This window comes from Apium graveolens, chromosome 1 (genome assembly GCF_009905375.1).
Source record: "Apium graveolens cultivar Ventura chromosome 1, ASM990537v1, whole genome shotgun sequence".
NCBI classification, from domain to species: domain Eukaryota; kingdom Viridiplantae; phylum Streptophyta; class Magnoliopsida; order Apiales; family Apiaceae; genus Apium; species Apium graveolens.
The window spans coordinates 200,976,170-200,992,754 of NC_133647.1; the positions used below are offsets into that span (position 1 = coordinate 200,976,170).

Consider the following 16,585-nt stretch of genomic DNA (forward strand, 5'->3'; position numbering starts at 1 on the left):
CGATTTAACATGTGAAGCGCACATAAACCCATTCAGCAAATGGTTTGCTTTCATCAACTTTCATAATCAAGTTTCTTGCCATGTGAAGAATTGAGTGATTCTTTATGCAATTACAACAAGAGTTTTGGTCATCGTCAACTAATACATAATTTCATGTACTTTGCAGAAGCTTATAAACATGTTTCAAGACTCTCCTCATCTTTCTAATTTGGGGTATCTTCAAATTTGACCATTTTTGTTTTTAAGCTCATGCATTTGACTTATTTGAATTAATCAAGAGATTTTCGGTTTTTTTAAGATATAGATCCAATTTAAAACATTTAAAGTAATTTTATTCATTCTACTATTAAACCAAACACAATATATCAAAAATGATGAGTCAAACTTATACCACCTTAAATCGATTTTTGCTTCAACTCTTATATCAGTACTCCACCTACCCAATGACCCATGATGAGTGGATTCTCCTACGGCATACAAAGAGAGCGAATAAAGATGGAGATGAACACAAATGGGGAGTGGGCCTAAAAGATTTAAAAATAATAAGGGGCTGTATAGTGTGTTCCCATGATCATATTCTGATAATTTTCTATATATGAGTTATTTAATTTTTTAGGTTGTTTTTTTGCATACAAAGGTCGTCATCATAATTATTGAAAAGCAATCAATCTAAATTTCACTTAATTTGTTAGTTCTAATTATGGGCCCCTATCACACCACAAAAAACTCAAACAATACTGTTATGAATTTGTAATTTGTCATTAGTCTATGAGGCCTATGTTTCAATGTGTTTAGACCATGAGTAATTTAACATGAGTTGTATGGAAGAAGAAATATATGGCCCATTACTTTGGTTAAGTTTTTAATGTGGGCCAATGGCACACATAAGACAATCGATTTCTCCTTGCAACTTTAGATCACTCTATTAACCGAATGACCTATGATAAGTGGATTCTCCTGCCGCAAAAAAAATACATGTCTATAACTTTTAACATACATGTGATTGAGCACAAAAAAATTAGAAAATAATAAGGGGTTGTCTAGTGCCCATGAGCATACTCTAATTATAATTTATGTACGAGTTATGTAATTTTATTGATTGATTTTTACTTTTGAATAAAAAGTTCATCATCACAATTATTGGAAAGTAATTAATGTGATTTCACCTAAATTCATACTTCTTATTGTGGGCCTCGGAACACCACTGAAAAAAGCAAACAATAATGCTATGTATTTGTCATTAATCTATTTGGCCTCTATTTCATTGCTTTAAGATGGTGATCATATTCTAACATTAGTTGTCTTTTTCAGTTTGTGATGATTTTATAAACGGTTTTTCTAGTGCGCGCCCGTGGGCACATATTAAGGGCGCAATTCATAGTACAAATATTAAATAACATATAACTTAGTCAAAAATAGTGGTAACAAATTTATGAGTAAAGTTTTATGGAGTGTAGTATTTCATGTGAGTTGAAGTGTCCATATACTCTTTGCACCTAATATATATACTATATAAAACGTTGGAAAATATATTACTCTGCCTTCTGCAAATATTATTGTTTTAATGATAGTCTTGCAAATTTCATAGATTTTATAAGATTTACATTGTATAATATATTGATCTTTGGAAAATAGTTAGTTTGTAGAACATTCATGTTGAGGTTGATGTTTTGCACTATTATACTTGTAAAATTAATGAATTTGCAATATTTTTATTAAAATAGTAATATTTATAAAATATGATGTACACAATAATATGTTTTATAATTTTTTATTTATTAGGGAAATATGGACTCTAGTACTCCAATGGTGGTGGACTCCATAGAACTTGATATAAGTAATAAGTTTTATTTAGTATTTTAATCCATATTTTGCACAATATTGTATTCAAATAAAAAAACTAAACCTAAATTCATGCAAAAGCTATTTGATTATATATTTGAATCTTTCATATTGACAAGACTAAATTTAGAATCATACAAAAATTGTCAAAAAAAATTCAAAATATTAGATCCAATTTTGACTTTAAACCCATCAAAACTATATTAATTATCTCAATCAAAAAAGTCTCTAAGTATGAAATCTTGTAAATATGAATATAAAATATAGTAAATTGAGTTTTATTTAAGTTATTATGAATTAAACGTGTGTTAATCATTTTCAGTATACATAAATCATTAACCCTACTCATATGCATATGCAAAATTTATTTCCAAAATAATTTTGTGTCAAAAATTACATAGTCGTTTAGTCAAAAATATTTGCAAATGCAGATTATATAATGTTCGAAACATTACATATAATAATGTTAAAATATTTTTTAAATTCTCAAACATTAAAAATAATAATGGGTAATGATGTAAAAAAATTTTAAATTCAAACCATAGATCGATTTAATTTATACTATTACGGAACATGATGACATCAGTTGTTTCCAAGTGTATCTTAGCAAGAAAGTTAGTCTAGTGATGTGGATATCTGCTTAAAGAGGGGATACTTGTATTTATTTATCTAATATTATATGGAATATATAAAACAGATAAATTAATAATAAATCCTTTATTTGTATAAATTTATTTGGAAATTATTGAGAATACTATGTTTTTCAACTTATTTACAAAAATATTAACATTTTAAAGTTATTTTCAATTTTAAGTTTCATTTTCAAAAATAATGTTGCAACTTGTTATGCAACTTAATTTCCAATTTTAAGAAGATTATAAATGTTAAGGTTGCATTTGTTGAGTTTCAAGTTTGCAAGGTTGTAACCTCAAAATCAATTTTGAAGAAATTAAAACAAAAGTTGCATAATAGGTTCCACAATTGCAAATCTTATTTTTGAAAATAAAACTTAAAAAGTGCATTTTTGAAAATAAGTTTAAAAATGACATTATTTTCGTTTATTTCTAAAATATGTATTATTTTAAAAAAACTCTGAAATTTATATTATATGTATGATGTAAAAACGAGAGAAAACAAAAATGTAAAGTAGTGATCTTATTACTTTGCATACAGGAAACAACTTAAGTACAAGAAAACTAGGAAACCAACTAGGCCTATAAACTAGGAAACAGAAAGCAATAGAGAGTCCTGAAAATGTTCCACTACTACTTCTCAGGCCTGACTTATTCAAACTACGTCCATAAACTATCAAAATATTACCGACACCTCACACTACATCACTAGACTCCACATCTCAGACACCATAAATTATTAACAAAGTTTAGATTAATCTAACAAGCACCCCCTTAATCTAAACTTCTTTATTAGGACTCTTCACCCTAAGAAGCTGTCTCATACGTTCAAATTTGACAATTGACAATGCCTTAGTCAGCACATCAGCACGTTGTTCCTCTGTTCGTACGTGCTTCACAACAATCTCACCCCGTTCCACACACTCTCTTATAAAATGAAAACGGATATCAATATGTTTTGACCTTTCGTGAAAAACAGGGTTCTTTGCCAAGTCTATGGTGGATTTATTATCAATGTATAATACCACAGGGCCAATGTGATTTCCTGTCACTTCCTTCAGAAAGTTTCTTAGCCAAATACCTTGACACGCTGCAACCGTAGCAGCCATGAATTCTACAAAAACATGAAGATGGAGTTGGCATTGGGGAAGATGATCCTGTAAATCTTCAACAAGCCATGCAGAGTCCTAACTTTCAAAAGTGGATTGATGCCATTAATGAAGAGATGCAATCTATGAAAGACAATGACGTTTGGGATCTTGTCGAGTTGCCTAAAGGCTCAAAACCTATAGGTTGCAAATGGGTATTTAAAACCAAAAAGGATTTGAGTGGTAACATCGAAAGATATAAGGCTCGTCTAGTCGCTAAAGGATTCACTCAAAAGAAAGGTATCGACTACAATGAGACTTTTTCTCCGGTTTCCACGAAAGACTCATTTCGAATTTTTATGGCACTTATGGCTCATTATGATCTAGAGCTACATCAGATGGACGTAAAGATGGCGTTTCTCAATGGAAACATTGGAGAGACAATTTATATGGTGCAGCCAGAAAACTTTGTCATTGGAGATCCAAAGACTATGGTATGCAAATTAAAGAAGTCCATCTATGGTCTCAGGCAGGCTTCTCGTGAATCGTATCATAAATTTCATCATGTAATCACATCATATGGTTTCGAAGTGAACTTGGTGGAACATTGTGTATATCACAAGTTCAGTGGGAGCAAATTTATCTTTCTTCTCTTATACGTTGATGACATCTTACTTGCTACTAATGATATAGGCTTATTGCACGATACCAAGAAATTTCTCACTAATCAATTTGAGATGAAGGATCTTGGTAACGCCTCTTTTATATTAGGAATTCAGATACATCGAGATCGCTCTCGAGGTATTCTTGGATTGTCACAAAAGAGCTATATTGAAAAGATCCTGGAAATGTATGGCATGAAAGATTGTGCACCAATGGATACACCCGTGTCTAAGGGAGACAAATTTAGTCTCAAAAAGTATCCTAAGAATGAACTTGAGATAAGGGAAATGCAAAGGATACCATATGCATCGGCAGTGGGAAGCCTAATATATGCTCAAGTTTGTACTCGTCCTGACATAGCATTCATTGTTGGAATGTTAGGAAGATATTTGAGTAATCCGGGAATGGATCAATGGAAAGCAGTGAAACGAGTCGTACGATATTTGAAGAAAATAAAAGACTATATGCTCACATACAGGAAATCAGATCATCTATAAATCATTGGATATTCAGATTCTGACTTTGGAGGATGCAAAGATGAAAGAAAATCTACTTCGGGCTATGTTTATCTACTGGCTGGTGGAGCGATTTCATGGAGGTCTGCCAAACAGACGCTCATAGCTTCATCCACCATGGCTGCAGAATATATAGCATGTTTTGTGGCATCCAATCAAGCTTTATGGCTGCGAAACTTTGTCACTGGTTTGCGTATTCTTGATGGTGTTGAAAGACCATTAAAGATATTTTGTGATAATAAATCAGCAGTGGAGTATTCAAACAATAATAGGAGCACTACAGATGCAAAACATATAGATATTAAGTTCCTAGTTGTTAAAGAAAAGATTCAGAGTGGACAGATTTCGATAGAATACATTGGCACTAACTCCATGATTGCGGATCCGCTCACTAAGGTGTTAACACCTAAGGTCTTTCACGAGCATACTACTCATATGGGTGTTACCTTATGTGATACTTTGGTTTACTGGGAGTTTGTATTTTGGTGTTTTATATAATAAACATTACGTTGTTTATGTTCTGCAGAATACAGTTGATGGAATTTTATTAAATGTCACTCTACTTTTGTTCAATTTTCTTATTGTGGTTTAACATTGAGTTGAGAAAATTGGAATTAATCTTGTTAGAGATTGCCTAAGGACTAGTTGGAAATAGACATTATATAGATCACATTACATGTAATTTCCATGCCACTTATCCATGCATTGATTCATGTCGTTGAATATATTTGTGTGGTGACCCTGGAAGGTTTAGTCACGTAAAATTTTTGACGAATGCCGCCAGAATCTCAAACATATATAGTAGACGGACCAAATTGTTTTGGTAAAATCTAAGGACGATAAATAGCATAAAGTTGCGCACTAAAGTTTTGTATAATTGATCCTGGATGCATATGAAGCCCAAGTGGGAGATTGTTATTATTATTTTTAATAATAATAATTATTTTATGGGCTACATATAAATATATCAATTATATTTGCTATTTATTATATTGGGTTAAATTAAGTGATCAAATAAGAAAACCAATTATATTTTAATTTATTGTATGGACCTAATAAGTGGATACCTAATACCAGGCCCAATTAAATTATAATGGGAGATTTAATTAGGTGGTATATAAAAAGAGTTATAGTCCCCAATATATCAAGTACACGTAACGACTTATCTTCTACCCATCACAGAGAACCATTGAGAAACCCTAAGGAGTACTTGGTTGAGGAAGACAATAATCAAGTACATTATACAGATTCAGATACAGTTACGATTATCGCCTTATGGATTCAGGTACGCTTCCGTCTTCGATTTAATCTTGATAATTAGATATGATGATCACGGTCCTTGTCTCTATTTTAGAGAATTATGTGTTTATAGAATTATTAAATTCTATCACAGACTACATGATTTTATAGAACTTGACAGTGACATAAGTGATATGTTTTTTTACAAGGTCACTGGGTCACCCAAATTTTTAATCATCTACATGATTTTGTAGAACATGATATGTATAACAATGTTCTTATTTAAGTATATTCTCATAATTCTTTGTGGAAATACATATTTTTCTTATTGTTATATATTTTACTTACAAGCACATGTATATTGAATAAAAATGTAGAATAATTCTAATTACCACACGCTTATAATATTTTTGATATTTTGAATATGATTTTTGTCTCCCGTTAGAATTTTAAGAGAATCTCAAATCATGTGACAAAATAATTTTTTTCGATAAGTCCAATTAATTTCACGAAATGAAATTTGGATGACAAATTAGCTTAGTCAAAAATTAGAATTTGGGCACTAAGTTCAAATTTTGTCACACACTTAAATTGTTGTCATAAATTTAAATCTCTTCCAAAGTTCAATTCTTATGAAATTTTAATTTGAAGATAATGAAATGATTAGATTAAATATTTTAAGATTATTAAAATTTAAGCGGAAAATAAAAAAAATTGACGTTATTCAGATCTAAAAAACAAAAAAGACATCTTATGAAAGAAATAAAAGAGTGATATGAAGGAAATTTCATGCATACCTTATCTTATTGAAGAGAGAAATCATAAAAATAAACTATATTCGAGTAGCCTAAGATATTTTTACTACACTTCATATCCAAAGGAAGCTCACATCGTGATGGGTAAAGTAGTCCGTAATTAATTAAAAATTGAGCTATTTTTTGGGTGAATGTATCAAATTAGTTTTATGATATGAGAACAAGTTAGTAGTAGAATAACTGCCAATAAAAAATATGTCAATTAGGAAGGAGATACATGCGAGCGAGTAAGTGTTAAAAAATTCTTGTAATTGACCTTGGAAAACCATTAGACAAGAAAGAAATGAGTAAAGAAAGTAACAAAACATGCTGCATGATCTCAATAAATTTCTGACCCGCCATATTCTTAAAGAATGCTATCATTCAATCTTGATTGAATTACATATTGTTAGAATTAATCTAAATATTTGTTTCAGTTTATTTATTTCGTATGAATAAGTCAGCTAAGCTGGAGAGTTTTTAGGAGTTTGATTTGGTCTAGAAGTAGTGGAGAATAAGTAGGAGTTTAGTAGAGGTGGTAGCTATTTTCTAGGCATTTTTGTAGTCATACAGAATGCACTTAAAACCTGTTTTCTTTGTTCTTGTTTTGTAAGTCTCAGTTGTAATTTTTTTTTCAGAAGTTTCAATATTAAAACCGAGTTGCGGCTCAACTTTGTTATTCCTTATTGTGTGTGTATTTCCATCAATCTGGTATCAGAGCCTCATTGTAGTGAATACAAAAATAGATGTCTAAGCCAGCAACCATGGAACCCAGCAAAACCAAAGATAACTCTGTCAACCTAAACTACCCAATGTTAACTAAAATAACCTACACAACATGGGCTCTAAAATGAGAGTATACGTAAAAGCTCATGGCGTGTGGGAAGCTATAGAACCTAAGGACCCTAAGGTAGTTGTAGAAGAGAGAAGAGATAGTTTGGCGTTGGCTGTGATCTACCAAAGTATTCCTGAAGATGTCTTGTTGTCACTGAAGCAATAAGGACGGTGTGCCAAGGTGCTGATAAGGCGAAGAAATCCAGGGCTCAAATGCTCAAGGGATAGTTCAAGACACGGAACATGAAAGAAATAGAGCCACTCGATGATTTTTATATGAAACTGAACAACTTGGTTACTAATATTCGAGTTTTAGGGGAGAACATGGAGGAGACTTATGTGGTTAAGACGTTGCTGAGAGCAGTTCCATCGAGAATCCTACAAATAGCTTCTGCGATGGAACAATTTGGGAACTTGGAGACGATATTTGTCGAGGAGGTGATAGGTTCCCTGAAGGCACATGAAGAAAGAACACGAGGACAAATCGAGAGCAATGATGGCAAGTTGCTGTTGACAAAAGATGAATGGAGAAAAAGGGAAAGCACAGAGAGTCAGCTTTTCTTGACAAGAGAAGAGTGGTTAATGAAGACATGCAAGGATGGAACTCATGGCTCATGGGATAGCCGTGGCAAATCTATGAATCGTGGGATTCATGATAGAAGCTAACTGAAATACTTTAACTGTGGTGCTTATGGGCACTACGCTTCAGAATGCCGTAAGCCACGACGAGGAAAAGAGAAGGAACAAGAATCTGAGGTGAATCTCACTCAAGTTGATGATTATGAACCAGCACTCCTAATGGAAGAGTGCAGAGGTATGACAAGAGTCCTCGTTCTTTTGAACGAAGTAGGAGTAACATCACCAATGGGATAACAACATAAGTACAAAGGAGACATAAGTGTTTGGTACCTGGATAACGGAGCCAGTAACCATATGACTGGAGAACGCTCGAGATTTAAAGATTTGGACGAGAATGTGCACGGGCAAGTTAGGTTTGGAGATGGATCAACAGTGTGCATTAAGGGCAAAGGATCTGTAGCATTCAAACGCAAAAATGACGAGGAACGTATTTTGAAAGAGGTATATTTTATTCCCACACTTTGTAACAATATAGTAAGTTTGGGACAATTGTCTGAGGTTGGAACAGAGTAATTATTAATGAGGATTTCCTGTGGGTGTATGAGAAAGATGGAAAGTTATTAATGATGGTTAAAAGGTTGTCAAATCGCTTGTATAAGTTAATAGTTCCAGAAAATGAGCCTGTGTGTCTGTTAACTAAAGCAGAGGAGAACACTTGGTAATAGCATTCGCGCTTGGGACAAGTAAACTTTCAGGCAATGAAACTGATGGTTACAAATGATATGGTGTGTGGATTTCCAACCTTAAGTTTACCAAAAGAAATTTGTAAGGGATGCTTGTTATCTAAACAAGTGCAAAAATCATTTCTTGTACAAACAAACTTTACAGCAAAGGAACGACTTGAGATAGTACACGGAGATTTGTGTGGACCCATTTCACCACCAACACTTGCTGGAAACAGGTACTTTATACTACTTGTGGACGATTACAGTCGAATGATGTGGGTCTTTATGTTAAAGACAAAGGATGAAGCTCTGGGTGCTTTTAAAAGATTCAAGGCGATAGTTGAAAAAGGTTCGAAATGTGAGATCAAAACTTTCAGGACTAATCGGGGAGGAAAATTCTTGTCAAAGGAGTTTGAGATGTACCGTGAATCTGGAGGAATATAGAGGCATTATACAGCCCCTTATTCGCCGCAGCAAAATGGGGTCGTAAAAAGGCGAAATCACACTGTGGTGGCCATGGGAAGAAGTATGTTGAAAGAAATAAATGTTCCAGTGAGGCTGTGGGGAGAGGCAATATGTCATGCTGTGTATGTGTTGAATAAGCTTCCCACCCGAGCTCTGTCAAAGATGACACCATACGAGGCATGGACTGGAAGAAAGCCTCACCTTGAACACATAAAGGTGTTTGGTTGTTTGGGTTATATGAAAATACCCGCAATACATGTCAAAAAACTTGATGATAAGAGCAAAGTTGTGATTTATTTGGGAAAAGAACCAGGGAAAAAAGCTTTCAGACTTTATGATCCTGTTGAGGCACTGTGCACGTGAGCAGAGATGTGCATTTTGAAGAAAAGAAGGGGTGGTGTTGGGGTAATAATGAGGCAGAAAGTGAATAAATGCCAGGCCCATTTACAACTATTGACTATCAACTGAACTCGTTGGAAATAACTAGAAATGAGGGATACAATGAAGAGGATTCACAATTAAACTCCAGGTCAAGTAATGCAAGTGACAACAGCAGTGAAATAAAATTTGGCACCATGGGAAGCTTAAGTGGAAGTAACTCTAACAGTTCGAGCAGCTTAAGTGAGGCTAGCAGTGAACCTCAGAATTTCAGATCACTAAGGAACATTTATGATGAAACTGAAAAAGTGGAAGCTGCAGATGAGTTATTACTATCATAAATAGATGAACCTATTACGTATGATCAATCAGTTAAACAAAAAGCTTTAAAATTGGCAATGCAGAACGAAATTGAGCCCATCAAAAATAACAAAACATGGGAACTTACAGAGTTGCCTGCAGGCCACAAGACAATCGGCTTAAAATGGGTGTTCAAAATAAAAAGAAATACAGAAGGTATGGTGGTAAAGCACAAAGCCCGGCCCGTAACGAAAGGTTATGTTCAAAAGTACGGAGTGGACTACGAGGAGGTCTTTGCACCTGTTACAAGGATGGAAACAGTTCATTTATTACTTGCATTGGCTGCCAAAAATGAATGGGAGGTTCACCACCTCGATGCGAAATCAGCATTTTTGAATGGTAAATTGTTGGAAGAGGTGTATGTGTCTCCCCACTCCCGTAGGTCTCTATTTTCACCCACATTTTTTACTCTTTAGTTCTAATTATGTCAAACGACAGTTCTTTTAGCTTTAACTCCGGCGAATCTGCAATGATGGTTGGTATAGGTCATGACCACAACTATGACATAGCAGCCATTAACAGAACTATAATCCTTGAAGATGTGGACTTGAAAGAAGTTTTTCCAAATCCTAGAGGGGTAAATTCCCATGCCCTCTTGCATAGAGATGGTGGCTCCATTCGCCTTGATGGTGGTCCAAGTGACAACACAGTGAGCTCAAAAGGGAGGGCTATGGGAGGTGATGGTGGCTTACCCCCAGCTGAGATCTTGGGGCTTCAAGAAGTACAACATGTTGGTAATGGAGGTCTTCTTGAACAACTTGATGAATCTCAAATTATTTCAAATGGTAATACCTCGGAAAATTCATCAAAGTCCTTAGAAAATTTACTTGATAGTTTTGTTGTGAGAAACGGAGTTTTGAGCCTAGTGAGTGAACACAATGTTGTTGGTGATACTGGGACCATTGTGGCCATTGCTGGCACACCAAATCCTCATCAAGGTGATTGTAGTAAAGCAGGGGGAAAGAAGGTTTCTTAGAGTGATAAGGTCAAGGAAGGAATCCCAACTACAACTCCAAATTTCAAGCATAAAGCTACTTTTGTCACTAATGAGGATGGTTCCTTGACCATTATTCATCCCAAAGAATTTCTTGTTCAAGCAAGGCAGCAGTGGAACACTAGCTGCATTGGCCATTTTATTGGCGGGAGCTTTGACTTCAAATTTGTTCGTGATAGAGCCATGAATCTATGAAAAAATAGAGGACTTTTACATGTTTTTTATAATTCAAAAGACTATTTCACGTTCAAGTTTGATACGGAGGAACACATGAAAGCAGTTCTAAATCTCAATTCTATACATTTGGGAGGGCGAGTTCTTTTCCTTAAACCATGGATGGAAAGTACAGAATTCAAATGTAATGTTCTTTATAAGGTGCCATGTTGGGTCAAGTTAGGGCTCCCACCTTCCTACTGTTGTTCCAGTTCTGGAATTACCATGGTGACTGAGCTCCTTGGGAAAGTTATCAAGTTTGATGAAGCAATTTCGAAATTCCTTCCAATGAAATTTGCTGGAGTGTTAATTGAGCTTGAGTATGGATCTCCTAGGCCACCCTACATGATTGTCCCCTGTTTAAACAGCAAAGGGAGGGAAGATAACTTTCGAGTTGAAATCGAGTATTCACAATTGCCATATTCATGCTCCCTATGTCAAACAATTTGGACACTCTTTGGCACGTTGCCCTGATGATCCCAATCGAGAGATATCAAAATCTAGATCACAAGGGAGTGTTAATAACAGGAAGGGTGGTAAGAACAACACTAAGGTGCATGAGGCAGAAGCTGAAATGGAGGAGAATGAAGAAAATCTTAATGAAGACTATGTCCATAATCATTCTTTGGTTCCATACGTGGGGGGTAAGTTTTTGGGTTGTGATGTTACTTTAGATGAGGATGAGATTTTGAGACAATGTAGGAAGAAAATGCAACACAAGGAGATGATCTTGACAAGTTTGATGCAGTTGAGACAACAGTTGTTATGGATAATGAAGTAACTGGGGACTTGATTGTAGAGTCCCATGTTGAGTCCCAGGTTGAACCCCAGGGTACAGTACAACCTATGGCTGGCTTTATCTCGCCTGGGCATCGCTCAGTCGCCAAGCACACAGGACAGGCTCTAGAGAGCTCTAGGACCATCTCAGCGTCTAAGCGCCCTTGCAGCCCTGCGCACCTGATCCCAAGCGTGCACACCGTTCGGTCTCCGCTACCAACTCCAGTACCCGTTCGAGCAGTTAGTGCACCTCAACCTCAAAGATCCCAGGAACATCAGGATCCCATTAATGAGATCTCAACGAAAAATGCCTTTGATACTTTGGCTCATTTTGAGGAAGGTGAAATTATTACTCACTGTGATGTCATCAATAGGAAAGGTAAGGGCAAAATCTCAATTGTGCTTGGCCTTGAGACACCCAATCCCCCTACTGGTACTCCACCTCGATCAGGAAAAGTGGGGACCAAAGAAAAGAAGGTTACATCGAAGAAAGGTGTGAGAGTGGGCTAGTCTAGAAATGGAACATTACAGTGGTATATAGGTAGATATTATTGGATTGACAAACACAAATATTTGTATTTTTAAATTTTCCCCTACTGTAATTGGATCTTAAGTCTAAAAACTTGGCATGGAGTTAGGATTTAGCGCTGTCATATTGTCAAATTTATAACCGTGAATTTATCATAAACATATAGCCAAATTAGGAATTTAATAGAAAAATTCACGTGTAAGTATAATTTTTGGATGGACCAAGAAAATTACTTTTGTATAGAATTTATATATTTAGATCTAACAAATCCACATGCACTGACATATTTTACAATCCCACTATCTAAGATGATCTAAAAATGCTTAGGGTCTCGTCATTTGAACTAGGCATATGATTACATCATGAACTATTAACTCATGTCGGTTTCCCCTGAATTCTCTATTGATGAAATATAACTTTTATAACCCTGATTACAGTAACATACATATATATATATATTGTATATGTAATATTAAAATGAGAGAGAAACAAAATGTTAACTCATGATCTCATTAAAAATAAAGTTGCTAATACAACATATATAACTAAGAAAAACAAACTGGAAACCAACTACAACTAAAGACTAGGAACACACTCCTACACGAGCTCCACTACTCCAGCACGTAGCCAAGACTTATTTAAATACTCCTAAAAATGCTCAATAACATTTGCAGTACTCCCAGACCAGTTCAAACTGTAACACTCAGAAAAAATAAACAAATAAAAAGAGAAAACAAGTTTAGATTAATCCAACATTTACCCCCTTAATCTAAACTTCCATATTCAGATCCTTACCACCAAGAAGTTATTGCATACGTACGAACTTAAATATTGACAGTACTTTTGTGAGAACATCAACATGTTGTTATTCGGTTCTCACATGCTTTATGATAATCTCCCCACGCTTCACGCATTCCCTTATAAGTAATTGGGAAAATCAATGTGTTTGGATCTTTCATAAAAGACAGGGTTCTTGGCTATGTCTATAGCCGATTTTTTGTCAATGTATAGAACCACATGACCTAGATAATCATTTGAGACTTCACGTAATAACTTATGCAACCATTTCCCTTGGCATGCCGCTACTATAGCAGCCATGAACTCAGCTTCACATGAGAATAAAGCAACACATTTCTGCTTCTGTGACACCCATATTATCACACTTTCATTTAAGTAAAACACCCCCCAGTGGTGCTTTTCCTATCATCAACATGCCTGGCGAGATTACTATCTGGGAAGCCTGTCAGCACATTATTTGCACTGTCCTTCGAGTAGATTAAACCATAGCTCATTGTTCTTTTAATGTAACGCATTATCCTCTTAGCAACATTTAAGTGCAGTACTGTTGGTTTCTCCATAAAACGGCTGATGATTCCTACGGCATAAGATATGTATGGCCTTGTGTGGACAAGGTATCGAAGGCCTCCCACTATGCTCTTAAATTCAGCAGAGTTCACACTCTTCCCTCCTTCATCTTTTGTAATTAATTAAAGCTTTGGGTTCTACTAAAAACTTTGTAGGGTTACATTCTACCGTGCCAGTTTTTTCTAAAATTTATCTAACCATTTAATGTACCTTCTTTGCATGAATTACACAATTTTCAAAGTTCTTTGCATCTAGTGCAAGAGTTTTTAGTGTTCTAATTAATTTGACATGCATAGTTCTTCCCTTCTACAATATTTTTGGACTAGTATATTATATATCTAATACAGCAACTTGCACTTCCATGAAATATTTTATTCCATCTAGATGCCATGTCAGATCTGTTAAGCCTCCGCCAGTTCTCCGTTATCTCATGCTTCATATACTTGTACGACCCTTCAAATACTTCCCCTCTTCTTGTGCTCCCATTTTCAAAGCCCGACTTCCCTAAACAACTGCAGACTGAGGAATCACAGAGGTGGGAATGTGTCAAATTCAACGGATATATATTAATTGTTATTTTTCCTTCTTCGGTCGTCATAGCTTTCTTCGCAGGGCAGCCGGTAGTTATTTTCTTTAAATACAATTACCTTATATTTTTTTAAACTTTGTTTTGTTACTTTTATTCTGTAGGTTAATAAAGCCTCATAAAAATTAAATATGGAAATTTCTTTGAAGAATTGTGCGTTCCATAATCCAGTTTTTATGTAAGTTATTCGATGTAAAGATTCATCACATTAATTCTAGCATTCTTTATTCTACGTGCATTTCTCAAGGTCAGGATTCTTTCTTAAATATTTATCCTGTCAGGAAGAAATGACTCTCATGTAAGTTAGATTTATGTCAATCTTAGACAATAACTGTTACCTCTTTGGATGCCTGCTTCAAACTGATTTTTTTAAAATGTTTTATTTAGAGTTGCAAAGGTTATGTTCTCTAACCTCTATATAAAATTCCATTTAATTTGAGCTCCTGCATCGTATAATTTCGGGTGATAAGATCAGTTGAAATTCTAAAGAATACTAAAGTATCTTATAATCTACTATCTTTTATTGGTCATAATATTTTTCAGACAATAGTAAGTGAAAAGCTACACAGTTTATATACTTGACATTAATAACACAGGCAATAAGGATATTTCGGTACTACACATGTTTCCGATTATGCGTGGATGTAAAAAGTAATAAGTTAGTAATAACTCAGGATATGATTACCTCTTTATCTCCATCTATAACATCTGAAGCTAATTTACAAGATATGAAAATTAGTTCACAAGGCTTTAACTTATTCATAGAATCATAAAATAGATGGGGAAAAAATGTTTTATATGTTAATATAACCAAAAAATCTTGATTAACTATACTACAACGAAAATTTACAACAAGATTTCGAATAGGCGAATATTTTTTCCAAATGTGTATTCTATCAGGTGGCAAGATTAGTTCTCAAAATGAGTTTCTAAAATAGGAAAAGAATGGTTGGAAGTGGAAGAGATGAGCAGATGAATTTTATTAGACTTAAAAGGTAGTAATTAGAGAAGTCTATAGAGTGTAGACCATAATGTGGAGGTTAATTGTAAGAGCCATGTGTTAAGTTCTTGAATCAAAGACTTAACAAAGATAAATGCTATTGCCACATGAACTTTCATAAATAACAACATAGTCCCTTAAGTTTATAAATATTACTAAATAATACCAGGGAATTTGTTTCACATCAATCCAGAAAATATGTATATTTTTCGAAAAGTGTTTCACATCAATCCAGAAAAGTGTTAAAGTCTTTCTTTCTTTTTTCGAAAAAATATGCTACGATTCTATAAGCAAATACAAATGTAGTAAAAATTCCCGCAGGAAATTCTATTCATCACGACTACATTTAACTTATTTTATATGTACGCATTTCCTAAATCATTGCTCTAAAAATATGGGTTGCGAGACCCCGGAAGAAACCTGCATAAATGTTTTGCTCATTAGGTTAATTGGCAAATGCAAACTGGCGAAGACTACATATGTAATTAGTTTCATGCTTAAATGGCTTTGGAAAAAAATAATATACAATTCCAGGTTTATTTTTAATATCTTATCATAACATCGTCTTTTTAAAAAAGAAAATTTCTACGTGATGATGCACACTAGATTTTAACACTCTAGAGTTGCTTACAAAGAAGCTTGTATATGAGCAAACAAAAGATGGAAAAGGTAGCTTCCCGTTGGATAGGATGGCTTCGAAAAGTAACTAAATATTGGGCGCGATATTAATGGCTGACACAATGGCCCTGCAAAAAAAATAAATAAAATTATCAACCGACTTACAAAAAATTGAAGACTTAGATATTTAAATCATAGGAGCAATAAAGATCTTGGTTATATTGAGTATTACCCATAAGTGAAGGTGGTGATCTCTGGAGATGTGAAGAATATCGAACAGGATCCTCAAAAGAAAAAGGTGGTAGTGCAGGGGGGCATGACCGGGCATTAGTTCGAAGTGGGGGCAGAAGAATCTGAGGAAGATTTTTGAAAATTATGGTGAACTGAAT

The 16,585-nt window shown here is 34.5% G+C and overlaps 1 protein-coding gene across 1 annotated transcript; it reads left to right on the forward strand.

Annotated features, from left to right (window-relative positions):
• Window positions 1-7,850: 7,850 nt before the first annotated feature.
• Window positions 7,851-9,355, forward strand: LOC141717084 (uncharacterized). The gene is made up of 4 exons (XM_074519196.1): window positions 7,851-8,235; window positions 8,317-8,421; window positions 8,569-8,687; window positions 8,942-9,355. Exons 1-4 carry the CDS (start codon window positions 7,851-7,853, stop codon window positions 9,353-9,355), a joined length of 1,023 nt encoding a protein of 340 aa, XP_074375297.1.
• The last annotated feature ends 7,230 nt before the right edge of the window (window positions 9,356-16,585 follow it).